The sequence below is a fragment of the Podospora anserina genome, chromosome 6 (assembly GCF_000226545.1).
Source record: "Podospora anserina S mat+ genomic DNA chromosome 6, supercontig 2".
Classification (NCBI taxonomy): Eukaryota; Fungi; Ascomycota; class Sordariomycetes; order Sordariales; family Podosporaceae; genus Podospora; species Podospora anserina.
In genome coordinates, this window is record NW_001914857.1 from 2,837,042 (window position 1) to 2,862,994 (window position 25,953).

The following is a 25,953-nucleotide window of genomic DNA, read 5'->3' on the forward strand; positions in this document are numbered from 1 at the left end:
TCTTCTCGGGGGGTCGCTCAATAGCCCCATCGACCTTCTTGCCGTCTCCGTGTCCGCTCTTCTTGGGAGGCTCAAGGGCGCCACTTCTCTTGAGGGGTTCAAGAGCTCCGCTCCGTTTCGTAGGCTCAGGTGCGCCGCTTCGCTTGGGGGCTTCGATGGCCCCTGATTTTTTGCCGCGCTCAATGGTGAACATTGCTGGTTGTGCGGTCGTTGTTTCTGTTGATGGTTTAACTCGAGCTTTACTTGTGCGGTGGAAGATGTTGGGTTGCTTACGGGAAATGTGATTTTGTGTCTGAACAGATTGTAGACTTGTTTGCTGTGATGGTTGAAGGTAGGGGTATATGGAGGGGAAAAGGAGGGTTCATATACATGTGTTTTGGTGGTCAGCCGGGGAGGCTCGGTCAGGAGTATGCTTGAAGGCGAAACGGAAGCAGGCTCCAATGACCTTGGGGAAGTTTCGTGCTGTGGATAGTCGTACCAGGCCAGCAAGGTGTTACCGCTTCATGGACGTCCACAGAGTGTCGTGTGGTTTGGTGAAGTATGGACACGGGCGTAACGTGGGGCTGTGCGACGGGTGTGATACTGTTAAGAGTTCGGATGCTAGGATATAGGTGTGCCGGGAGCCTCGTGGCAACAAGTCACCACGCTGTCCTGTGCGAGTTGGGTATCAGGGATATCTAAGCTTGCATGTACCACGTACAAAGCATTGAAGAAGGCAAGCAGAAAAAGAACATTAGCGGCTAACCTCTGCTATGGTCGTATGATAGCCGAAGCAATCACCCCCTCTGAATCCGGAGCTCGATATCGACTCCGATTACTCTTCAAATCCCACCTCGGCAAGGGCGCATCAGGCGGAAGCGCAGACGATTACTACGCTTGCCTGTGGTGCGTGAGTGCGGCTGTGACAGTGCGGGAGAGCGACGCGACTGTCTTCCGGTCAGCGGACGACCTCCTGCAGCATTTATCCCGACACCCGCAGCCATTACCTCAAATACCTGGGGTGAACGTTTGCTTATGGACCCGAGCCAGAACAGCCCGATTTTGACCTGCACCTGCCCGACGGCCCTGTGCCCGTACCCATGCCGGACAACGTCACCCGGTTGGCGACGGCTATTGCAATCAAAGACCACTTTCGACGTCATGGGCGAGGGAAGCTCGAGAAGCCGCCGAGGTATGATGGTGAGATGCTTGAGTTTATGGAAGGGGCGAGGATCATGGGGGTCATGTTCCCCGAGAAGTGCGAGGGCAAGTGGTGTCTGGGGAGACATGACGGAATGTTTGGGGCTGTCCCGTCGAAGGTGATTGAGCTCCGGGCGCCGCAGGAGAGTGAGGTTCCTGTGGGTGGGGAGAGTGGGATGATTGTGACCACGCGGTGGAAGTGGACTCCTCCCAAATCCGGCGGTGTAGCTTGGGTGGCGTTTGGGAAAGGCGAGGTCATCACAAATGTCCAGTGTAGGTTGAAGTTCTGCAGCGCGATCATACGTCACGATTTTGGATTCGATCTAACTAGCGTGCTACAGGTCTTTATGCGGATTACTGGTGCTGGTATGGGACAAATAGCAAGGGCAAGACTGGTGCATTTCCCCAGTCACATGTCGATTTGCAGACCCTCAAAGCGCAAGAGTCAACTGCACCGAGACGTCCAAGCCGGGGATTGTTTTTGTTTGGAAGATAATCTCCGCGTCTGAAACATTATGGTACTCCTCTTCCTTGCCTCACCCTGTCTGTACCGTGGTGTGTGCAGATGGGGAACTGGCACTGCTCATGATGAAGGGGGCTGAGAAGGTAGTCTGTATGTCGATAATGAGTTGTGAGGGCCACGGGGTGACCAAGCTAGCAAGCTTGAGTCCACATGCTCATTCTTCCCAGTCAGCTCGGCTCCTTCACTTCTCTGCTTCACCAAACCACATACCTCATCACATCACACAAGCGGGGTTGAACAGACTGCCCAAGAGTAGCTAGGATGAAAAGTTCGTTTACAGTCGAGGCAGCCTAAGAAGGAATGGATGATTCGGGACCTACAAGGCCGAATCGGCAGATGGCCGGGGAGGTGTTAAGATTTTTAGTGTTGTTGTAATGGTTATGGTAGCTACCTGGTTTGTCTGGGGCAGACCAATCAGCGTATCCCAGCGTACCCTGTTGCACATTTGTTGCCAGACTCGTCTCGGTGAGACGGCTTTGAGACCTACAATAAAGACCTGCTATCGCCTGACTATGGGCGTGTTCGAATTAGGAATCCACTTCAATTTGAAGCTAATACTTTTCATCCAAGACTAGGTACCGGGCCCTAGCCAGACTTCTGTACACTGTGGGACTAGTATTAGATTACAGAATTTTTCCACCGTCCACAGGCTCATATACGTATCTAGTTAGACTTTGGGATAGGCGCCCGCACCTTATCCTTTGACAATATCCTTCAAAGGAGAGATGATAATGTCTCGCTCTACCAACGGTACTCCTCAACTGTCACGAATGAGAGGCATAAGTAGGTCAAAGGCCAATACCATTGCCAGTCTATCAATGTAATCGTAATATAAAGAAGAAAGGAAGAAGTGTGGGCTTGCAGCTCCATCTTCTTATCATAAACCCCGGTCAGAGCTCCGGGTCTTGCAATCAACCCTAACCCTTCATCCTGAGTAATCCTGTCCTTCACCACCAAGCCGTAACATCAACCTCTTAACTTGGCATTTCAATCAGATGTTCAGGCCTCTCTCCTACATCCAAGCCTTCTGTCGTTAGGATTAATAAGACTGACGAGGTCCTTGATAGACATGGCCTGGATCGCGCCAAATATATGTTCGAGGAGCTGCAACTCAGGGAGATAGATAGGAGCCTGTCACACGTTATCCACCTTGGCTTGGAGCACAACCAACAACACAGTGAACTGAAAGCTCTGAGCCGGTTGTTGAAAAGTGAAATGAGCGACGGGTTACCGGCGCAAGCAGCAGAGGCATTATTGACTCGTGTATAATCAGAGGGAAGCGCCGGACTTAGAAGATGGCCAAGGCTATCACAAGCACGGACCTCTTTGAGATAAATACATGAGCAGAAGAGCAGAGCAGTGGGACGAAAGGATTCCTCATCAAGGATCTTGAGGCCACTGAAGATTATTGAAATGAATTGAACCTATGTTGTTCCAAGCCCTGAACTCCAGCCCTTGTCACAGTTACAGCAAGGCATCGATGCATTCTTGTTTAAAAGACTGGGAACACGTCAGGACTCCATTGGTTTCAGTACCCGCGCATCTTGATAGATAAAATAGCGAAAACTAGTTGGGAGAGGTGCCGAAGGACTTCCAAAGCTTCTCTACGTAGGTATGCTTCTATTTCGCACGCAAGCGGGGAGTGAACCCAGAATCCCCTAGCCGTGAGAATAGTGCTTCGACAAACGCTCGCTGTCAAGGTTCCAACTCAGTAATGACTCCCAGCGCTACAAGCCCCTGAAACTGAGCCCCATAGAATCCCGTAATAATGTAACCTGGAGGTGATGTGAACAGCTTCGTCTTGACGTTCCAACTCCGTGGCTTCGGTTCGTCCTCAAACTGGTAGTACCGTCCACGGTTGGTGAAGACCTAATGGTTCATTCTTCTGTTAGCTTGAGACCATTCGTCAGCCCGGTTGCTGTCTGTGTTGACACTCCCTAATAAGGTGGAATGGGCAGTGGCTGCAGGTGTGCAACATACCTTGAACAGCGCTAATGCTCCCTCCGACATCAACCATCTTTCACCATCTTCCTTATAGTATTTTTGACTGATTTCAATAGCGGTGATCCTTTCCCCTCCAGGGCCATCGATATCAAAGATATCGAGATTGTCCTCGTCGTCTGAGTCAGGCAGCGGAGCCCGACCAAACATCCGACAGTCCAATGGAACGTCCTCCTTTTGAAACTCAAAAGCCATGATCTCGTCTGCCGTACTCCATGATATCCTATGCAAGTCCTTTAAGTATATACCTCCTGGTCCGCCGAAATGGGTCCAGAATAGCGGCTTGAATCCTTGAGTGTATGACTGGGCAGGAAAAAAGAACTCTTCGTTGAGGTTGAGGTGAGCCGGTGGTATATCAGGATACCATACTGCGGAGTTTCTCAAGATGATGTTGTTCTCCACGTCGCTACAGTCAGCGTCTTCTTTCTTGACAATCGCAATTTCGACAAGTCTGAATCCCTATAGCACCTTGTTAGCTCTGCATCTTCCATAGGATTTTTTCACATACGTCGGACCAAACTTCCAGTGCTGCAATATCTGCTACATTCCCAAGCCGTGTTGTTATTGCAGCATCATCGGGATCACCAAGCCAGGGGGCTGAGCTTGTTGAGTCCGCAAACAGTAGAGCGTGGATACCTCGTAACCCGACAGCAACGTTGAAAACTCTTAGCTTAGAGGCATCCAGTTCGATAGATCGCTCCTTTTCCTTGGGACCAATGTAGCCGACCTTGACAGTTTGTGAGTCTGATACGACTGATAAGCCCGCAATATACGTGAAGGATCCAGCCGTTATCGTCGAGGCGGAAATTCGGGCCCTTTCCTGAGGAATGGGCAGGTACTGCTTGTATCGACGGCGACATCCAGGTTTTAGCGGGCTCCATATATCAGAGTGCTCCGCTGCCGTCCCACCAACTCGTAAATTGAAGCCGGGTTTTGGAACCACCTGCTCATCCCCTTCTGCAACCGCGACCTTTGGGGTTAAACGAAGCTCCAAAATTTCCACAATGGGCAGAACGGAAAGCCAAATGTGTTGCCTGTTGTGAAGAGCGCCCCGGATCAGCTCATTCCAGTTATTGTCCTTGTCAGTGATTTGGTGGTACAGCCAGCGCCAATCGCGAGCACCTCTGTAGGGATGCCGACGAACTTCAAATAGCCATGAGAGGTCTGAGTTTCGACCTATGAATCGGGATGCCCAGAATTGTTGACAATCAAATAGATGCCAAAAGGACCGTGATGCGAGGCGGGCGTGAAGAGCATCCTGTGTAGGCAGATAGAAGGCAATTGCAGTGCAAAGCTCTTCCGGAAGTGAAAGGAATGGATCGTTTCTCGATATTGGACCAGATGAAATGTTGGCCGGGGGGGCAGGGACTTCACAAGTTCCAAACCTTCGGCTCAATATCTGATCAACGTCGATGGAAAATGGATCCGATGAGAAAGGGGGCGCCGTCACTTGCCTACTGTCAGCGACTCCCTCCCATGGGAATGACTGCTTCACAGCGCAGCCGTCTGGCGGACAGCATTCTTTGTAGCCCCAATCAAGCTTTCCGTACATAGCGCTTATTAAAGAGTCCAAGACATCGAACAACCTATCAAGAGGCACCGGTTCTGGGTGGATGGCTTCCTCCAAAAGTTTCCAGCAGGCGTCGTGCATAGGAAAGCCGCGTCTGTTGTTGACTGCATATCCCCAGGTTCCAAACTGGTCCTGTTCTGAAATATTGTAGCCATCATCATCATATCGGCTAGCTGTATTCGGTGGAGCGATAAAGACGCCACCTTCAGGATCGCTGTAGAGGCCAACACCTGTCAGGGTAATCTTCTTTTCCGTCGAACATAAGTAAACTGAGTAACGACGCGTCAGCAGGCGCGCCAAATGAGGTGACCTTTTTTGAGAGACTTACGGCCACGAAATTCATTCATCCAGGATGATGTGGCTGAGGGTTCGTAGATGCGCCATCCACAAAGGGGACAAGTAAAGATGATTGGACTCATTCTCTTGTCATGGTTGCTCAGTCGAGATTGATAAGCGCAGGATGGCCGCTCTTTGTTGTTATTTGTGAGAGAAATTGCATTGGATGAAGACCAGCCGGAGTGCGGGGTTGTGATCGCCTGAAAGCGTAAACAGTCGCAGCAAATGATTGGTTAGAAATGGTTCAGGCCTGGCTCTGTTTTCACAGCCACAACAAAGTCCCCCAAATTTCATATTATTACGTGGATGGAACTGTGCCGTCTTCACCTTGTATCAGCGGTGGGTACCTGAATGTCCCCTATCTAGACTTGTCACTTTTTTTAGAGTCAAAATCCGCCACCATTGCGACCGTCTGTGGCACAAGCCCGCCTAAGTCCAGCCTCAACTCCACCGGCTCAAGAAAGCTTAGTCTACGGCGTGAACTGGCCTCGGCCTTCTAGATCACCAACTCATGCAACGTAACGTCACAGTGGCTCTGGCAAGGTGTAATGTCACCGCATAATCACCAAGCTCCATTGCTGCGCCTGCGTTGGTTTTAGGACACCGCGGTGTCGGCCAGGGCCGTCCTTGATTAGAACTCCTAGCATCGAGATTTGAAACAACACGATGGCATTCCCGAATTCACTTCCATGTCTTTGAATTCCCAAAAAAGAGCAGTTGGGAACGTGACAGATTTTGAACCCAGCAGCTATGGGTCACCAACGGCCCTCGACACCATGAAAATAACCAAGCGCGAAACTGAACCCAGCAGCTATGGGTCACCAACGGCCCTCGACACCATGAAAATAACCAAGCGCGAAACAAGGAAGACGAACTGATGTTGTGTAGATGGGATCTGAAACTATTTTTACAACCCTCTTCTTTGTATAAAGATAGGATATCTGCACCGTCCAAGCAGTGAAGGTCTATAGAAGCAAAGCAAACAACAGCATTCACGACTTACAACTACCACTCACAGTTAATTATCTTTTCCAACTAACCACCAAAGACTTTTTTTCAGTAACCTTCAACATGTCTGGATACATGCACATCAGGGCCATCCTCAAGCTCTACGAGGCTTTGAAGCCCGGGAGCAAGGAAGATCGAGTTGACGCTCTCTGGGCCAACATCCTCCCTCTCTTTTTCCCTATCCTGGAGGACTTCGTCACCGAGACCCAGCCTCACCCCAAGCCGTCCACCGATCTTAAGGAAGACGTTAGAGTACGCTACGTCGAGCACAAGTCGGACAGGTTCAAGCCCCTCTTCGTCATCGAGAACAAGCGGACCGAGTTCGAGACCCATGGAGCAGTCTGGGACTCCGCCGCCGGCCAGCTTCTTGACTACCTCGAGATCGAGCGTGACACCGCCAAGCGCCAGGGCTTCAAGAACATCACCCTCTATGGCGCTGTGACCGTTGGCCGATACTCCAAGTTTTACATCTTCCCTGCCGAGGCCAAGAGCCTCCAGCCGTTCGAGTCCCTCGACCACCTCGAATTCAAAAAAGACGAGGCTAAGATTGTTGCTATTCTCAAGAAGATTTATGGTGCTGCTTCCCGCCCTCCCTCGCGGGCTGGTTCTGCCAGTGGCGTGGGGTCTCGCCCCGGGTCCCGCGGTAACACCACGGCTGCTCCTACTGGTCGCCCTGGAAGCAGTGGCAGTAACACTGCCCGGCCTGGAAGCAGTGGCACTACCGCTCGTCCCGGTGCTACTACCACTGCTTCCCGCCCCAGCACCACTGCCTCCCGCCCCGGCTCGAGCGGCAGTACCCGCCCTGGTTCCTCTGGAAAGATCTCCGGCTCCCGCTAAACCGGCATTGAGGATTCAGGACAACATGGTGGGTTGACTGACCCTGTCTAATTGGATACAAACGGTTCCAACTCTTTGGATATTTCTTCCGGCGTTTCTCTGTTTCTTGTGAGTTGAAATACAGGTTGGGATAATGTTACAGTTATTGGGGAATTAGGCCTTGGAACGGCCTGGAGTTTTACTAGGATAGATAGATTTGGATACGGTATGCACAGGGACAAACAGCATAGCAAACTCTCACCCTCCATCGTCTCTGGCAGACAGTGGGCGGCCGGGACTGCTGGACAAATATATTGTTTGTTATATAGAGCCACCGAGTCACCGCAAAATGCAATCCAATGTTACACTCTCTCTACACCAAGTCAGAACATCACACATGGTCAAACGCCTGAGCTTGATACGGCGATTACACCTATTCAGACAAAATAACAAATAACAATGAGCTTCATGGTGATGGGTTGCCTACTGAGTTTGATGGGACAGAGCTTACCTACGGAGCTGAATAGTGTTGGCTTGCCCGCTGAACTGACAAGTGAGACGGAACCAACGAAACTGCGGGTGGAACAACGAAACTGCGGGTCCGGACCTGTCAGAAAGAAAGGGATTTTACTAGCAAGGAGTTCATCCTTCAGTTGGCGGTAGCCATGGTCTGTCGGCCGCGGCCATGGTCTGGTGGCGGTGGCCATGATATGTTGACCATGTGGCAGAAGGAATCCTGCAGAAAGGTCTATAAAAGAAAGCAGGAACAGAGAGAAGGACAAGCAATACAAGGACACAGTTGCGATCCCCATAATATGGACCCTCATAGAGTGCATCGAACTTCTGACAGTACCCCAGCAGTTTTGCGGCACGAGTCGGACACATCACCAGTTACATTTTCTAGACCCTCAAGTGCCCTAATATGAAACGCGGTGTCTGGTGTGGTGAAAATGCGAAGGTAAATCTTCCCGTAGAGACTTCACGGTTGTATTGGGACTTAACTGAGGGTCATGAAGGGGTGAGGGTTGCAGAGACGGAAGATCTGTCCACGTTGAAAAGTATGACCCCTTAGTAGAAGAGGCAATAAAACAAACTTGGTAAAATTAAGTGTATGCAACGTGTGACGATGCCCTGTCCAGAACCTCTGAAAGGGATACCGGTTGAAGGCGAACTTCTAGATAATGGAACGGTGCAGCTAAACAGTGCACAACAAGATGTCTCAATGTAAACACAAGATACCGTGAATACAAGATGTGATTGCATACTGCGGAACTGTCTATCTACACCAGCCAGTTCCTCCGTATATATAGACCCTGTGCCAAGCCTGGCACCGTCCTGGATCGATAGACTCGAGTATCGATCCCATCGATACTGTCCATTTTGGGATTGACTCTTCTGGATCGATCCTCGATCCCAATGATCCTGTTCTGATTGGTCCTTGACCCTGCACTAATGATTGGTCCGTGGTGCGCCTGCGCCCCACTGAGTGTCAAGCCGTGACACTACTTAGATATTCTCCAACATGAAGGAAGTTGGATACTAATGCACAGTGAAAGCTACAGGTATCACATACAAGCCATCGAATGGAGCAAGCAATGTAGAATCATGTTTCGTTCCTAATGACTAGCTAGTTAACCCCTACCGGAAAGCAAACTCAGATCCCAGCCACAGTCCATCTTGACCTTCCACACGAGCGGGAATCTGTCGGTTGTGGAACCTGGAATCGACGTGCCAGAAGCATAACCTCGACGACCGAGTTGCTGGGCTCCCCGTACAGCACAGTGAACATGACCATAGTGAGTATGTAGGAGATTACTTTGTCTTGACCGGCGGCCTCTCCGCGCCAACGTTGGGCTTTTTGGACTCAATGCTGCCATAAGGCTTCTTGGGCTCAGACACTTTGAGAATATGTTGATGCATGGGTTGGTATATAAGACAGGTGAGTTTCTTTGCGGGTGTCAGCAAGACCGGTGGCTGGTACTGGGATAATGGATCAGTGTTGACGTACAGGTTTGAAACCTAGGTGACTGGTTGATAATAGTTGTAAACTTTCTATGTGTGGGTAATGTTGACTGAGTCAGTTCGGGAGGTCTAAGAGGGTGGACAAGGGTGTATTATAGCCTCCCCTGAGCACCTTGATGACCTTCCTGTTAATGTGAACGGAAAATGCTGAGCTATGGTGCGAGCTTAATACATGTTGGCTTTAGACTGAGCATCGATTTGTTTTATGATGGCCCCATAATCCGCGAACACCCGCACTGTGATTTTCAGCCTGAGTCGGTCGGTGGCTATCGATACCTCCTCGAGAAAGCCGAAAAGATGACGATATTCTGGCTATATGTGATGGGATAAGATCGTGATACTAACAAGGAAGTCCTGCGCCAATTCTTCTTCTGGTGAGTGATAGTGAATGATACAACTGTCACAAAATTGGCGAGGTCAGCCACGCTGGCAATATAAACAAGTCATCGAGCAAGCGGCCTCGATATATATTTGCAATTGAAACTGGGGATCCCATTGCACGCCTGATGACCCCGCGTGGCATTGCGTAAGGTATCTACCTACCTGCCTAGGCATCCAAGGCAGTCCCTCTGCAAGGTAGACATGGAGCAGGCACACCCCGCCTTGAGCCGGTGCCTCGTGTAGGTAGTTCGGAGAAGAGCTTTCTGCACCCGTGACAATTCACGTGCACCAATTACACCCTGTCGGGGAGGTACCACGTCCATGCACCGCCTCAGTTCCGAGCTGAACCCAACCGCCCAACTAAAACACGACTGCTCAACTACCTAAGGTCGCATCGCTTTTTTGCCCATTGACCTGACCACCCAGATGCTTTCTTATCCATCACCATCGAGTAGCTATTTCATCAAGTCAGACTTCATCCATCTCCATGGCAGAGATTGCAGGGCTTGTTGTCGGCACGCTTGCCCTAGTTGGTGTCTTCAACGATTGCCTGGAGATGATGTCCAACATATCCGCGCTTCGCTCCATGAAAAATGATGGAAAACTCCTCAACACCAAGCTCGATCTTGAAAAGACATTGTTGCTATAATGGGCTAACAGGGTTCGAGTGCTCCGGCCAGATTGTGACCCACGACTGAACAGGACCGAGACCAAGGAGACTGTTGGAAAGGTTCTCGAAGCAATGAGCTGCTTGTTCGAGACTTCTGAGGGGTTGAACTCACGATATGGCCTACGTGAAAAGCGGCCAGATTCAGGTTACCAGGCCCTTCCTCCAGCAAACGAGATAGGCGAGAGAAAACAACTAGCCTTTAGGCAAGCCTTCAACACGCTACGGACCGGACCAAAGAAAACTCGTAGCGACAAAGGCAGTAATGAAGCAGGAAAAGGTATCTCGGCATTATCAAAGTTGGTATGGGTGGCTGCTGACAAGGACAAATTCGGGAATTTGATCGATGACATCTCCTATTTCATTGCCAAGTTCAACGAACTCCTACCACCGACGCTCATTTTGCTTTCCAGCATGGCTCTTGAGGATATAAGCAGTAGCGGCATGACCACAGCGGCTATTGAGCGTGTGGCCCATCTCAAGTTACCCCACAGGGCAGTTCTTGAGGGCGAGTTGGTGGCTGCTGCGAAGGTTACAATGGTGACTGGAGACATCGCTTGGTCGAGTTGTTTCTCAAGCTGAGCGTGGACAAGGACAAACTCATGGATGAGACGCGAACAAATCAAAATCGGTGGTATGATATTCCGCTGCGCGAGGCGCTTGTGGATGCTCATGCAGATGAAGAGTTGAAGCAGTGGCAGTGGGACATATTAAGCCGGTTGTTCGGGTCGAAGATGGGTTCTGACAACCCTGATCCCCCAGGAATTCTTCCGACCTCAGAGCTGGAGTAGGATGTGAAGGACCTGATAAGCTAGGTACCTGTCTTCAGTAAACAGCAATCACATTTGCCAGGAGTGTCGGTGTCCAGCAACACCAGTGAGGAATTACGAGTGGCTAAAGGGCCCATTCACGAGAACCAGGACTTGAGTGAACTCGGTTGGGAGAGGTTGAGAGACCGCAAAGATGTGACGGCTGACAAAGACATAATGGATGGCTAGCCATATAAACGGTGGACGCTGAGGTAATGAGCTAGAATATACTTGGTCTCATTTCAACTTATGGTTCTGCAGTTTGTCAGTTTTGAGGTCTTGCCAAAGAGACCTTTACTATTCACGTACACCTAATCGAGCGATCTCGTATTGCGACTGAGTTGAATCCTTCGATGCAACCCAAGCGAATCACAGCATCTTTACCTACCTGAGCTGAGCTTCAATGACGTCGTTGTCGAGGCAAGTCCGATCAAACCAATAATGTGCGTAGTGTTGGCGATAGTTTTGAAGACCGCCCCGAGGCAAGCAAAAAGAGAAAGATTCTATGATTGGACCGTGGTCTTCTGTTCAGCGGCACGGGTAGCAGATGCCGTGTGAGTGTGTGAAGTTCACGCTATTCGCAGGCCAGGGCGGGCAGGGGGCCGCGCGGCCTTTTCTCTCAAGGTGCGCAACACGAAGATTTTTGGCTTATAGTGAGTTCAGAAGGGGGATAGTATACCACAAAACCGTGCATGAAGGCCTGAGTCATCACAATGCGACCTGAATTTCCTGGAGAATGCAGAATGAAGTGGGATCATGAGGAGCCAAGCAAGAAAGTGGCCTCTGTTTTGATGCCAAGAACTGCGCCCCTTGTTCCAATTTCCAGCTCCACACACAAGGACCACACAGATCTGGAACCCCAGAATCGCTGCCTGCTTGGACGAGTGGATTCCAAGAGGTTGGAAATATTCTCTTCAAAACAACGCTGTCGCCTCGAACTTTCAGTTCTCTGAATTTTTCTTCGACGATCACTCGTTTTCTGTCACTCGCTTGCATATCATTCGCTTTAAACACTTCCCCATGAAGCAAGGGGCTTTGTCACTGGCCGTCCTGTCGGGCGCTGTCAGCACCGCGTGGGCAGCTCTGAATGTGGATTTTGGATCTACAGGTACGTCGCCGCCCCTGTATCGGCAAGCCCAAAGCTCCACAACACCAACTTACGACTCGCCGTACTAGATTCGATCAAAGCTGCAGCCAAAGATGTGGCTTTCGACGCCCTGTCGTACTACAAGGGAAACGAGTCAGGCGAGATTCCCGGGCTGCTTGGAGATGAACCATTTCTGGGTGGGAAATACTACTGGTGGTCCGGCTCAGTTCAGTGGTCAACCTTGATCGACTACTGGTATTATACCGGGGATGATTCGTACAACAGCGTCGTTTCCCAGGGTCTGCTCCACCAGCGCGGACCTAACAATGACTTCATGCCTCCCAATGCCACTGCCTCCCTCTCCAATGACGATCAAGGCTTTTGGGGCATTGCGGCCATGCAGGCGGCCGAGTTGGACTTTCCAGCTTCTTCAATCGATTGGGCCAACTTGTCTCGCAACGTTTGGACTACCCAAGTCCGGCGCTTTCAGCAGGAAGAAAAGGATGAAACCTGCGATGGTGGTCTGCGCTGGCAAATCCTGCCAACCAATGTTGGATTTGACTACAAGAACACCATCAGCAATGCCGCGTTCATCAACCTCGGAGCCCGCCTGGGTCGCTGGACTGGCAATGCCACTTATGTTGAGTGGGCTGATCGCGCGTGGACCTGGTTGACCGACATTGGGTTCTTGACGGAAGACTTCAGCGCCTACGATGGCGCCCATGTCGGGGCCAACTGCACTGATATCAACAAGGCGGAGTTCTCTTACAGTGCTGGTCTTCTTCTTCAAAGTGCCGCGTTCCTTTATAACCAGGTATGGAAACTATTTCCTGGTGTGTCCGGCATGTACTTACTGACACTTTTGTTTCGATAGACCACGGGCGATGACCAGAAGCGCTGGCGCGATCGAGTCACCGGTCTTACCAAGACGATCCTCGACAAGTTCTTTGAGGAGGGCTATCATTACGAAATCGCTTGCGAAGGTCGTGATGACGCTTGCACCCCCGACATGCTCTTCTTCAAGGGCATGGTCACTCGCAACCTTGCATCAACGGTTCAGCTCGCTCCCTTCACCAAAGACGCCATCTCCAAGGTTCTCAAGACCAACGCCGAGGCCGCAGTCAAGACTTGCACCGGTGGTGACAACAACCGCCAGTGCAGCTTCAGCTGGGCCAAGGGCAAGTTCGACAACGAGACTGACATTCCTAGCCAGTTGAACACGCTGTCTGCTTTGACTGTGCTGCTGCAGGATGAGGTCTCCCAGAAGGGCATTGCCACCAATGCCACTTCCAACCCCGACGGCGGCTCTGATGGAGGAAACGGTTCTGGCTCTAACGGCAATGGCAACGGTAACGGCAACGGACAGGGACAGAACGGCAATGGCAATGGAAATGGTGATGGTGGTTCCGCCGGTACTACGACTCGTGTGACCGTCGGTGTGCTGGTTGCTGGCTTGTTTGCTGCCCTGTTGTAAGCTGATGCGGCTCAGCCGATGTGTTGGACTCGGAAAATCTAAAGCCTTGAAAAGAATTGAAGCCTGCACCAGGCACTTTGGATAATGTTGTCAGGTTGTTTCGCGCTGATCGTTAATGGCTCCAATGATGTTGACCAAAAACATGTCCTGTCCAAGGTGCGCTGTACCCCGCAAAGAAGCTGCAGAATTAAAATTTGACCTGCTTGATGACCGTTCACTATCAACAGCAGGAAGAAATGCCACCCAGGTCGTTTCATTGTATGTTTTGTTCCACCAAATCATTGCTGTCGTCAACTGAACACGCCAGCCAAGAATCCAAGACCGCCTCTCAGCTTGGCCGCGGCTACTCCCGACGACATGCCTTGGCACAACACATCTGGGGATGTGCCAAAAGGTGGGAGTTGAAGCACATTTAAGCACCCGATGGCCCGATCAATTCCCCGGATTTTTGAAAGTCAATTGCCGATGACGTTGACAGAATTTTCACCCCAATCGCCGCAATGCGACGCTGTCCCCGGCTGGCGCTGTTAAACAGTGGCGGAAATCTACCGATCTTTTCAACGCTCAGGGACGGCTTACACATGAGTTGCCTAAAATGGTCACCAGTCGCCCACGATTTGCGGGGGAGTGGGTCACCCTCCAGTTCACAAAACAAGATGTTCGCAGACGGACACCTCCTATCGGCCCTACCGGCAATGCTTCTCAGGGACTTTTCTCAACGGCTAGCTCACCGCAACCTTGAACCAGCTGGCCGACAGGGTCCTCGCCCCGCCGGCTATCAACCGGTGTCGGTCCCTGGCGTTGAACGAATGATCACTTCGGGTTTTTGACCCGGTGTCCAAATGACGAGCGCCTCGGTTGCCACCTACCTCGCTGATATCAGAGATTAAATATACGACATCAGCGCGGGTTGTCCCTCAAACCCCGCAGCGGTTCGACATTCCGGTTCAACCTTGTCTTACCGGTCCCTCATTGTTATCTCTGCAACCCTTCCTCCCTTCTTCGGTCGCCCTTCTTTTCTGTCGCAAATCTGGACGGCAAGACATCGCGGCCCGGGACGACAGCTGCCTCTGTTTGGCAGCAACGCAAAATGGCCGACGAAAGGAAACCCGCGGGTCCGCCATTAAGATCCCAATCACCGCGCCCAATAATGGATAGCAAATCACCACCCTCACCACCCCCTTCCGACAAGGTCTCCTCGCCATCACCACCCCATACCATGACCCCCGAACGGCGCACCATCGTGGAGAAATCCCTCAAGCGCAAACTCGACACCCGCTGCTCCCTGTTCGTCCTGATCTACATCATGAACTACCTCGACAGGAACAACATTGCTGCCGCCCGCCTCCGCGGCCTCCAAGACGATCTGTCACTCGACGACCAGCAGTACGCTACTTGCCTCAGTATTCTCTACGTGGGGTATATCCTCATGCAGATACCCTCCAACATCGTCATCAATCTCATTTCTCGACCATCACTCTACATCGCCGTTGTGATGCTCGTCTGGGGCTTGATCTCGACATTGACAGGTATAGTCACTAACTTCTCTGGCATGGTCGGGACGAGATTCCTGCTGGGATTTGTGGAAGCGGCGTTTTTGCCGGGGGCGTTATTGATTTTGAGTAAATGGTACACGAGAAAGGAATTGACGACGAGGAACGCCATTCTTTTCTGCGGCAATCTCATCAGTAACGCTTTCTCGGCATTGATTGCCGCCGGGGTGCTATCCAACATGCAAGGAGTCCTAGGGCACGCAGCATGGAGGTGGCTGTTCTGGATCGAAGGCGGGTTGACCATGGCTGTTGCCATCAGCGCGGCGTTTATCCTTCCTGATCTTCCGACAAACACTAGGGGTTTTACGGAGGAGGAGCTGTATGTTGCGCAGCTGAGAATGACAGAAGACGTTGGCGAAGAGGACAAGGATGCAGAGGGGCAGAAAATCTTTGATGGATTTTTTATGATGGTGAGGGATTGGAAGGTTTACGTCATGATGCTGGCTTTTACGGCCTATACGGTCGGGTTGAGCTTTAATGCGTTTTTCCCGAGCTTGACACAGACATTGGGGTTCAGCTATGTGCCGACGCTGTTGATGAGCAGTCCGCCTTGGGCGTTTGCTTGTGCGGTTACGTTAGTGGTTTGTTGGCATTCGGATCGGACGCAAGAGAAGGTGAGTTTTTGATGATTTAATATCGCCCGGTTTTTCAGGGACGGCTTACTGACGTGAGATAGTTCTGGCATATCACGCTACCCATGGTTGGTGGCTTTGTGGGCTTCCTCATTTGCATGGTCACGCTCAACACGGCAGCTCGATATGTCGCTTTGTTTCTCCAAGCATCTTCCTACGCCGGGTTCGTCGTGTTTTACTCGTGGATCTCGTCTTCTTTCCCACGACCACCTGCCAAACGCGCTGTGGCTCTCGCTGCTATCAACGCCTTCAGCCAGCTGGGCAATGTGGCTGGGATGTATGTCTGGGACTTGAAGGAGGATGGTTACAGGAAGAGCTATGGTATTGTCACGTCTATGTTTGGTGCTGCGATCTTCGGGTGTTGGGTGTTTAGAACTATCTTGGCGAGGTTGAACAGGCAGTTGGAGAGGGAGGAGGCGACGGCTGTTGCGGAGGGGAGAGTACCAGCTGGTGAGAAGGGTGAGGGTGTGGTGACTGGCAGTGAGACGGAAGATGGAGGTGTTGTTGGACCGAGGGTGGTGAGACCGTTTAGGTATTTACTGTGATTTTGGATGTGATACGATGGTTGTTTGGATACCGTTCGATCGCTTCTCGGATGTGGATTGATGATGATCGGGGCGAGCTTGGGAATATTGGATGTCGATGTCTTGGCAGTTGAAGTCATGGAGTGGGATATCAAATGGGCTATGGCGCAAGGCCTGATCTTTCGAGTCTTGCTGCATTCGAATTCGGGAATTTGTTTGCCATCATGGAAGGCTGATCGTCTTTTTGCTTGCCGTTTGCTGTGCAGGAGGCCTTTCTGCCTTCTGTTCTGGGATTATTCTTCTTTCGAGAATCGGCAACAAAATGCCGTGCGGTATGCCTGACATTTGGATGGAGGATTTATGAGCGTCATTATTCATATACAAAAGCTTCGAGAATGACGTTCTGAAGCCTTGGCAAGGTTACATTGCTGGGCAGATTTCAGGCTTTGTTCTGGTGTTGGTTCTTTGGGTTTCGCAGTGCACCAAGACAATAGTGGCACACAATGATTGGCTATAAGGTACGGATCTTCTTCCCAAGGTGACACTTCGAATGACAACACAGCCAAACCGGGCCACGGCAGTGCAAGGGGCGCAAAGGTGGATTTTGTATTGGCCAGCGATCACACCCCTGCTCAGCCTCCTTCACTTTGCCCCGAAGACCTGCGTGATGGACAGGGGTTCGACACAGCACATTTGCGGTGGTGTTGGAGCTAAAAAGGACCCTGCCGCCCCATCTCGCCCGCCTTTTGGAGTCCTCGAGCTACCACTATTTACTATTTCGACATCTTTCATCTTGTATACTGTACCATATTGGATTATTTACCAGCGGCCTAGCACAATCATCTCATCAACATCTAACGCACATCTGACACCATGTCACTCCTCGAAAGGCGGGAAGGCCTCGCAGTCACTGCGGGCCTGACTGGCATCACCTTGACACCGCTGGTCGGGGTGATGGTGTTGAGCTTCCGCCGTGTTATCCGTCACTCGCAAGCTATTAAAATCGCCAACTTGTTATTCCGGATCGCGCTGCCAGTATACATCATGTATGTCCAGCCGCCTCTGTCATCCGTCGTCTGATTAGGTACTAACAGCAATCTGTTAATGCAGCGGCGTGATTCTCTACACATCCTACGCGGCCGTCATTGCAGCTGGAACAGCAACTTACCGTACCGAGCTTCTACTCGGGCTCATGTCGAGTCTCTTCTTGGCTTCTGGCGTTATTCTTCTCACAAGCTCGATATACCTCACCGCACTTGCCGCGCTCTACATCGCGATGGGTAGAACAAAATGGTGGTCGTGGCTGAGACTTGATACACTACTGGGCGCCGGTCTCTTGTTTATTCTTCTCATTGCCTATTGGGGCATGAATCTTTCAGACGTTGTCGAGGGCAGCTCGAGCACCTACCGGACATGGAGGATGCGGTGGCTGCTGGTTGTGATCGACTTGACGCTGTCGGTGATGTCTCTCGGCGTTGTTGGGATTGCGTTGTATGCGCTGCCGAAGTTGAAGAGGTGGAATCAGATCCCGCTTGGCAAGGTCAGTGCATTTTCACCCAAGTACGCTTTCATGCTGAGACTAACCCTATCATCAGATGCCGGTGTTGTTGGTAATTGCTGCTTTCCTCTGGGCTTTCACCGTGGTATACGGCTTAGCCACCACCATCAAGAGCATTACCGATGAGTGGGAAGAAGACGAATGGGTTGCTAACCGTGTGATCTTCCCGCTGTTCGGTCCTTGGGTCACCAGTGCTGTTGTTTGCCTGCTGTACTTGATCCTTCACAGCCCGGTCTGGTCTGATCCGGCTGCCATCCCGGCTGATGGGAGACACGGCCCTACACAGCCATCCTATGGGCCTCAGCAGGGGAATCCTCAGATGGGCTACCAGCAGCAGCCGTACCAGCCCGGCTATGCGCCGCCGCATAACCCATCTGGTTACCCACAACAGCCTCAGCAATATCAGCAACCGCAGTATCCTGCGCAAGGGTATCAGCATACGCAGTCACCTGCTTCGTCGTTGCCAGTGTATGCTCATGAGGCTGATGGGAATCAGAACCCGCATGTCACCAATGTCAAATAGAGGCCAGGTTGGGTTACTTGGCTTTGTAAAGTACATGTTGTGTCGAAGGATGGAAGTCGGCTTTTGGATTTGGAAGGGATTTAGCGTTGGGTTTTGTTGGATACCCCCTCTTGTTGACATTGTCTATGTTGATGCAGTCCTGCGGTTTGGATAACTTTGTGTCTCAGCATAAATAATTGGAAATATCATCTTGTGCAAAATCCTGTCCCTTTGCCCACTGTGAACCAACTGTTGTCCTTAATCCTTGCGGGCATTCATCCTGTCAAGAAGTTCCATGGATGCGAATCCCTCGTGATCCACGTTTCAGCAACGGTCACACAACATGAATCTGGATTTCTCCTCTTTCCAAAACCCCTTTTGGTTGGCCTTCAACGCGCCGTTGGCTCCTGTGGCTGTCGTCGGTCCGAGAAATGCGCACCAGCAAACCCAAGTTGCGTCATTGGACGTGGTGACGTCACCACAAAGCCCAGGCTTCCCATCCAGCCATCGTCGTATAATGCGGGGTTTGGTCCTCCCCTTCCCTTCTTCTTCTTGGCCTGCGCAAAAATACATCAACGATCAACGGCCGACCGAACCAAAAAAGACCATTCTATTGACATTACATTGACCGCCACACAGAAAATATGATCTCCAACGCACTCTTCTCGACCCTCCTCGCCCAGCTGTGCTGGTTCGCGACGTTTGCGCTCGCCGCGCCGGTTGACACGGTCCATGTCGAGGGTGGTAACGCGTGGCAGTATGGAACTGGTGGTGGGATTATTGGTCTGATTGTGTTGATTCTGGATATCATTGTCTTCAGTAGGTCTTCTTGCGTTGCGAGTTGTTGGGTGGGAGTATGCTAACCACTCGGCAACAGTTGAGGTCTTCCAGTCTAGCAGATCCCCCTCGTCCAAGCTTCTCTGGTCGCTGGTTGTGTTCCTCTTCCCTGTTGTTGGCATGATTATTTACTACGTCTTCTCGAACCGCTCGGCTCACAACAGCAGGAATGGATATGAGACTTTGACGCAGGGTTAAGGGAGGATGATGTCGGGCGTGAGGATGAGAGAGAGAGGGAGAGGGTGGAAGGAAGTGGGAGTAGTAATGAGAGGATAATGATACCGGGAGACCTGCACAAACGAGATTGGGAGGAGACGACAACACGCATGGATGGACTTTACAGGCAGCTTTTGCGCATGGAGTTGGGTTGTAGCTGGATCATGGCTTACATAATTATATGAATGCGAACGATTCATACTCTTTACATGGGCCCCCTTCTTCTTTTGTTCTGGACCGAAACACAGCTTGCGGGATGGGGGTTTGCCTTGCAGTTTTGCTACTTCGAACTTGGCTGACGCATCAGTTCGGTGCCCATCTTTTGACCACAGGCTTCAACCCATCATCGAAACCTCCTTCAAAAACAGCACGATAGCCACCATCCAGATTCACCGCATCATACCCGTCCTGCTTCAATATCCTGTAGCCCAGATAGCCCCGGTATCCAACCTGGCAATAACTGATGATGGGCTTGTCCTTGGGCACCTCGTCCAACCTCTTCCTCAAATCACCCAAGGGAATGTTGACAGCCCCATCAATATGCCCACTCGCAAACTCCTTGGGCGACCGGACATCCAACAAAAAGTAATCCTCCAAGCTCTTCCTCCTCCCCTTTGACGTCTCAAAAGCAAAGTCGGCAGCGTGGACAATCTCCACATCCCCCCTCAGCACATTTCCAGCCACGAACCCAGCCATATTCACCGCGTCCTTTGCGCTCCCAAAAGGAGGCGCATACGCCAGCTCGAGATGCTCCAGATCTTCCACCGTCATCCCCGCCGTCAGCGCTACGGCCAAAACATCAGTCTGCTTGTCCACGCCTGCGTTCTCCGGCCCGGTGACCTGGCCCCCAAGCAGCTTTCCGTTTTTGAGATCAAAGTGGATCTTGACCGTAAGCCGGCACGAGCCGGGATAGTAACCGGCGTGGTTGACCGGGTGGACGGTGACCCAGTCGTGGTTGCTACCACTAATCTCGTCAAGCTGGTGGGCGCTTAGCCCTGTCATGCCGACTGCTTTTCCAAAGACCTTGCAGACCCATGTGCCGATGTTGCCCCGGTATTTCGTCTCCTTCCCGCAGATGTGATCGGCTGCTAGACGACCCTGTCGGTTTGCCGGTCCGGCGAGGGCGAGCATTTTGTTCTTGTCTGGGTGGTCGAGGCCGAGGAGGAGGAGGTTGGGGGTTTCGACCATGTCGCCTACCGCGTAGATGTTTGGGTCCGAGGTCTGCATGTGCTCGTTTACTGTGAGGCCTGTTTTGCCGGTTTTGAGACCGGCGGCTTGGGGGATGGAGAGGCGGGCGCGGACGCCGGCTGCCATGATGACGAGCTCGGCGGGGATTTGTTGGCCAGAGGGGGCGAGCTCGACCTCTTGGGGGAGGATTTTGGTGACTGTGGCGTTGGTGATCAGGTTTACGCCGTGGGCGTTGAGTTCTTTTTCTAGGGGGTAGACCATGTCTGCGTCTGCGGGGGGGAAGATGTGGGATAGGCGTTCGATGACGGTCACTTCTAGGCCTAGGAGACGGAGGTTTTCGGCGGCTTCGAGGCCGATGAAGGCGCCACCTATTACGGCGACGGTTTTCACGCTGTGGGTTTTGATGTGTTCTTTGATGGAGTCTAGATCGCCCAAGGTGGTGAGGTGGAATACCTGGTTTCCATCCCCGCCTTCGATGCCTTTTGGTGTGATCGGCTCTGCTCCGAGGGCTAGGACGAGTTTATCATAGGGCATAATGTCCTTCTGTCCACTGATTCGATCATTAACAAGGACTGTTTTGTTTTGTCGGTCGATGGAGACAAGTTCGGTGTTGATTTTGACGTCGACGTTGAACCACGAGGTGATTTTCTCAGGAGTTTGAACGTGGAGTGCGTCGTCTGTGGGGATGACGCCGGAGAGGGCGTAGGGGATGCCGCAGTTGGCGTAGGAGATGTAAGGCCCGCGTTCGAGGACGGTGATGGGGGTGTGTTCGGAGAGGCCTGGTGATTGTTAGCCGCTTTGTGGTGGAATGTTGGTATGGATGGAAATTACTTACGGCGGAGGCGCGTTGCGCAGGACATGCCGCCTGCTACGCCGCCGGCGATGATGATTCTTTTCGGGGTGGTAGACATCGTGGCTGTTGGTATGGAGTCTGGCGAGTGAAGCTGGGGTTCGGAGCAGCTTGTGGCTGGATGGTCGGCCTGGAATCGCGATGAAATCTCAGGTTGGGTGTCGGTTTCAATCCAGTGTGCTTTGACACATGTCGTTCGACTTTTCTGTGGTGATGTCGTCACTGTATCGTGGAGTCTGCATGTGCGGTGTGAAGGTCAGAGCACGCACCGCCCAGAAAGTGGTGTCATCCCATCTTTCAGACTGCTGGGTAACTGAGCGTGGAAAGATGAGGCGAGGGCAGCTGGTTGAAATCACCGTTTTTCAAGTGACCACCGGAATTCCGAATTGTCTGTCGGACATCATGAAGAGGTGAATAAGAATGTGGAGATGATGATGATGGGCGCAGGAAGATTCAACGGCTGAAGGTGGAAAAGAAAACGATGAGGAACACGGGGAAAGAAATCGAAAAAGGCCAAAAAGTCAAGCCCAACAGAATGCCCGTCCTCGCTTCGAACGAGGCACCTCCAACGCCCACTATCCTTCCGCCGCGGATGAAGTGCCAGAAGGGTCCATGGGAAACAGTGCAGTGTGCTACACAATTACACCATGAGCAGTTCTGCCTGTAGAATGGAAGGTACTCAAAACCGCTACAAGTATTGACAGCAGAGCACGCTGCAGGCCCTTTTGTCTCCAGCAGAGAATGTGGAGGTTCGAGTAATTTGACACTGAGCAGTTTCCCAAACATATCCATGTGGTCTCTACTTGTTTCAAGTGAATCATTGACTTGGAAGTCGACCTTATGTCCGATGTTGTCCACATGCCTCCGTTACGATATGATGGCAATAGCAAAACTCCTGAAGGGTTCTATAAGCTCTTTACACACCCTGAGTTCAATTTGCTCGAGAACGGCCCCGAGTCACTGCTTGTTTTCTGCCAAGTTTTGGTCATTGCAGGACTAACGCATGATTGTTGCGAGTTTTGAATGTACAGGCCACCACCAACCTCGCTTCTCTGTTCCAATCACTTCAACGCGAAATTGGACTTGGCTCAATAATCTTTGGGACTATGCAACGCTCAATGTGTAAGCTGCAGTACACACCATACCTGAGTAATCTAGTCTCGTCCTGGCCAGCTAGGCCGCCGAGTTTCACTTTTGTACCTTGCCAAGATGTGGAGGTCAGTTGCTTTGATCTGACTCTGAGGACATGGCAATTTGTATATGAGTAAGGCTTGGACACCCTCTGCAGTTTTACAATGAGGTTCCAGAAGAGTTGAAGACTTTGCCTACCAAGTCAACCTACGATCAAAAGATGGACTGCATCGGATTTGTGATGTACCAAAACACCTCTCCAGTCGACAATCCGCCGCCTTATCAGGCATGGCCAACCTACAACAGTCAACCCGACATGATTCCTATGCAACCAATACAAAATCACGGCACGAATCTAAGCCCAATGGGTACATTTCCCACAGCTCCCCCGAATAGTTACATGCCAACTCACATTCCACAGTCCAGCGCGGCCAAAACCCCCATTGTTGCGCCACCACCGATGCCACAATCATCAAAGCAACCATACTTCCACAACTCCCACAACTACCCCGGCCCCATCACTCGAAATAACATGCTCTACAAGGATCGCAGCTCCTGGATAATGGTATATCTGAAACGGGTAAACTGCCCCTACTGCCATGTGGTGGCCCCCGTGAAAAGAGTCATCAAATATGATTGGAGGTGTGTCTGCATTCTCCCTGACAAGCGCCATCTACACATACTAACATCAAACGTGCCCGCTGGCTCAGTCCCAAGATGTGGGGAAGCTGGATCCTCGGCTGCCTCTTAACATTGTGCTGCATGATCTTCTGTCGACCGACAAAAACGACATCAAGGACTTCCACTGTGAGCAGTGCGGGACCAAGGTAGCGACGTTGCTTGTGGGGAGTAAGAAGGTCAGAGTGTATGAACCAGACGGAAGGGAGTGGGAGTATCAGATTCCAAAGAATGACGACATGAAGACAAGCAAGCAACAACAGGAAAAAGAATGGGCAGCAACACAGATACTTCTGGCAACTCACATGGCCAATGTACAAGGCCAGCGATTGGGAATCTGGCGGCGTTAAGTCCGGCTTGATGGACTTGACGGAATAAAGCAACCTTGACGTGCTGGAGCCTTTTCAAATATTGACGTGTACGTGATGAAGGCTCCTAAATCGAGGCAGCACGGAGTTGCGCTGTTGACGCGAAGCATAAGGCGGACCACACTAATGTAACCCTCTGACAACTGGTTCACATTGCCTGATACACCAATGCTTTCCCCGCATGCTTGAGGGGTATCGTCCCAGCTACCTCGGGGTATTTCGCTTGCGTGTGCTGCTGAACTAGGGGTTTGCCGCTCGCGCGCGCATCGAACTGTGGCGAGTTTGAGCTTTCGAATGGTTTCGAAACGGAGAGAGAGGATGGAGGCTGGGATGGAGTACACCCAAGGGAGAAAAAGTAGATGGTGAACTGAACAGTAAATACAAGTTCCCGATTGTGTGGGGAGCGATAAACTAAGGGAGGGCTGCAGATATATGAATGATTCTTCTCCTAAAATTAGCGGCGAATCCTTCACCAAGCCACTATTCGCTTTTCAACTACATCATCAGCCACATAGGTGTCGGTCTCGCATTCGGACTCTGAACATAGCCACGATGGTGAGAGGACGCTGTAAGTAAGCGCTGATTTTCCACTGAGGGCACTCAGCTATATAATACCCGATTTCAACCATTTTTCGTTCCAGGTGAAACACTTGGCTTATAATTGAAGCCCACACCAAATCTCACGACAATGGATTCCAATGTCCCTGTCCCCGTTGACCATCAATTGGCGCCACCACAATACAACGAACTCATTAGCAACCCCCTCGAAAAAATAACTCTGGACGTTGGTGGCCATAAATTTACTGCAACAATCAATAGTCTCACCACCAAGAGTTTTCTTTTCAAGCTGCTTCTGCAAGGTGATTGGAAGTCTTCTTTGCAGGAAGATCAAAGCATCTTCATCGACTCGGATCCAGAAGCATTCCGGCACATTCTCCAGTACCTGCGGCGCGGTGTGTTCCCATTGATCTATGACCAGAAAAAGGGGCACAACTACAAGCTCTACGCTGATATCCTAGCCGAGGCAAAACATTTCGGCATCCCCAAGTTAGAATGCTGGCTCAACGATCAGCTGTACTTGCGCTGCATCACCAGCTCAACAGTGTGGAGTTCCGCATACAAGAATGATAGGATTCCAACTGGGTTTCAAACGACATCAATTTGGGGTAGCGATGTCACCTCCACACAGCTCGTGCAACAGGACGTCAACACCGTCAAGACACCTATCTGTCCTCATCTTGCTGAGGATCGAAGCCCGTGCCCGAAGCGGTCTTGCTACCTTTCCTTGGGAACAATGCAGGATAATGTCGAGAAATATCGTTGGGCCGAAGTCGGTAGGTCGATCAGGTTCATTCAAGGATGGTGTAGTGACTCAGGGTAAGTTGTTAATCTATAGCCAGACCTCATTTCAAGGGCTTGACCGCTAACGCTATATCAGCAAGGAGTTTATGGAACACTGGGGGCGAGTTTCTCGGGTAGCACCTCCCCCAAAGCCGGAGTCTCAGCGTACAGTCCAGACTAAGCAGTGATGCGAGTAGCAACAACAGACGTAGCATTTTGTTCGATGACAAGGGAAATTGTGCCGGCAGTGACTGTGTTCACAGGGTTGGTACATTGGAAGGGTCTTTACATTTGAACTGGCAACTGCTGTATTTTGTTAAGCAAGCCCGGTATTGATAACCTGAGAGTCTTTCGTTAGTTTATTTTCTTTAAATGTTGGATATCTATGACTTATAAAACCAAAGCAAGGCCCGTTGTGGGGGCTGTTTGAAGAAGGCATCATTTTCCCCATTACATCATAGCCCTCTTGCTCAAAGAGCCCTACAGAGATAAGATAAACTGCCATTTAGCCTTTCTGCATCCGTGGGTTGCGTGTTGGTTGGTTGGTTGTGAAGCGGGGGAAAGAGATTCCGCTTGGTCGACGTCTCATTGGCTCAGGTGGCCCACCTCCAGGCAGTCGCCCCTATAAAAGGGACATCTGCTTTTCCCAGCAACAAGAGATAACGGTCAACCATTTTAATCTTGACATCCCCACCAATTTTG

General features: G+C 51.3%; 9 protein-coding genes across 9 annotated transcripts, besides 4 other annotated features; 7 read left to right on the top strand and 2 right to left on the bottom strand.

The window, feature by feature from the left end:
• Nucleotides 1-341: 341 nt before the first annotated feature.
• Nucleotides 342-1,688, top strand: PODANS_6_7660 (uncharacterized protein; the record flags this gene model as incomplete). The annotated part of the gene is made up of 3 exons (XM_001910653.1): nt 342-557; nt 605-889; nt 1,035-1,688. The coding sequence occupies 3 exons, from the start codon at nt 342-344 to the stop codon at nt 1,686-1,688; spliced, it is 1,155 nt and encodes a 384-aa protein (XP_001910688.1).
• Nucleotides 784-1,648: a repeat region (rgion duplique sur le chromosome 6).
• A 1,175-nt stretch (nt 1,689-2,863) lies between the features above and the next one.
• Nucleotides 2,864-3,165: a long terminal repeat (callulops).
• A 232-nt stretch (nt 3,166-3,397) lies between these two features.
• Nucleotides 3,398-5,692, bottom strand: PODANS_6_7670 (uncharacterized protein; the record flags this gene model as incomplete). Its single annotated transcript, XM_001910654.1, has 4 exons — nt 3,398-3,571; nt 3,683-4,162; nt 4,212-5,542; nt 5,602-5,692. 4 exons carry the CDS (start codon nt 5,690-5,692, stop codon nt 3,398-3,400), a joined length of 2,076 nt encoding a protein of 691 aa, XP_001910689.1.
• Nucleotides 5,693-6,680: 988 nt separating this feature from the next.
• On the top strand, nt 6,681-7,454 carry PODANS_6_7680 (uncharacterized protein; the record flags this gene model as incomplete). The annotated part of the gene is made up of 1 exon (XM_001910655.1): nt 6,681-7,454. The coding sequence occupies one exon, from the start codon at nt 6,681-6,683 to the stop codon at nt 7,452-7,454; it is 774 nt and encodes a 257-aa protein (XP_001910690.1).
• A 1,098-nt stretch (nt 7,455-8,552) lies between these two features.
• Nucleotides 8,553-8,935: a long terminal repeat (LTR crapaud).
• Nucleotides 8,936-12,332: 3,397 nt separating this feature from the next.
• PODANS_6_7690 (uncharacterized protein) lies at nt 12,333-13,873 on the top strand (the record flags this gene model as incomplete). The annotated part of the gene is made up of 3 exons (XM_001910656.1): nt 12,333-12,420; nt 12,489-13,213; nt 13,274-13,873. 3 exons carry the CDS (start codon nt 12,333-12,335, stop codon nt 13,871-13,873), a joined length of 1,413 nt encoding a protein of 470 aa, XP_001910691.1.
• Nucleotides 13,874-14,963: 1,090 nt separating this feature from the next.
• Nucleotides 14,964-16,603, top strand: PODANS_6_7700 (uncharacterized protein; the record flags this gene model as incomplete). Its single annotated transcript, XM_001910657.1, has 2 exons — nt 14,964-16,040; nt 16,103-16,603. The coding sequence occupies 2 exons, from the start codon at nt 14,964-14,966 to the stop codon at nt 16,601-16,603; spliced, it is 1,578 nt and encodes a 525-aa protein (XP_001910692.1).
• An 852-nt stretch (nt 16,604-17,455) lies between these two features.
• PODANS_6_7710 (uncharacterized protein) lies at nt 17,456-18,663 on the top strand (the record flags this gene model as incomplete). The annotated part of the gene is made up of 3 exons (XM_001910658.1): nt 17,456-17,628; nt 17,693-18,122; nt 18,178-18,663. 3 exons carry the CDS (start codon nt 17,456-17,458, stop codon nt 18,661-18,663), a joined length of 1,089 nt encoding a protein of 362 aa, XP_001910693.1.
• A 623-nt stretch (nt 18,664-19,286) lies between these two features.
• PODANS_6_7715 (uncharacterized protein) lies at nt 19,287-19,677 on the top strand (the record flags this gene model as incomplete). The annotated part of the gene is made up of 2 exons (XM_001910659.1): nt 19,287-19,461; nt 19,520-19,677. The coding sequence occupies 2 exons, from the start codon at nt 19,287-19,289 to the stop codon at nt 19,675-19,677; spliced, it is 333 nt and encodes a 110-aa protein (XP_001910694.1).
• Nucleotides 19,678-19,998: 321 nt separating this feature from the next.
• Nucleotides 19,999-21,417, bottom strand: PODANS_6_7720 (uncharacterized protein; the record flags this gene model as incomplete). The annotated part of the gene is made up of 1 exon (XM_001910660.1): nt 19,999-21,417. One exon carries the CDS (start codon nt 21,415-21,417, stop codon nt 19,999-20,001), a length of 1,419 nt encoding a protein of 472 aa, XP_001910695.1.
• Nucleotides 21,418-24,598: 3,181 nt separating this feature from the next.
• Nucleotides 24,599-25,291, top strand: PODANS_6_7730 (uncharacterized protein; the record flags this gene model as incomplete). Its single annotated transcript, XM_001910661.1, has 1 exon — nt 24,599-25,291. The coding sequence occupies one exon, from the start codon at nt 24,599-24,601 to the stop codon at nt 25,289-25,291; it is 693 nt and encodes a 230-aa protein (XP_001910696.1).
• Nucleotides 25,069-25,387: a repeat region (rgion triplique sur le chromosome 1 et le chromosome 3).
• The last annotated feature ends 566 nt before the right edge of the window (nt 25,388-25,953 follow it).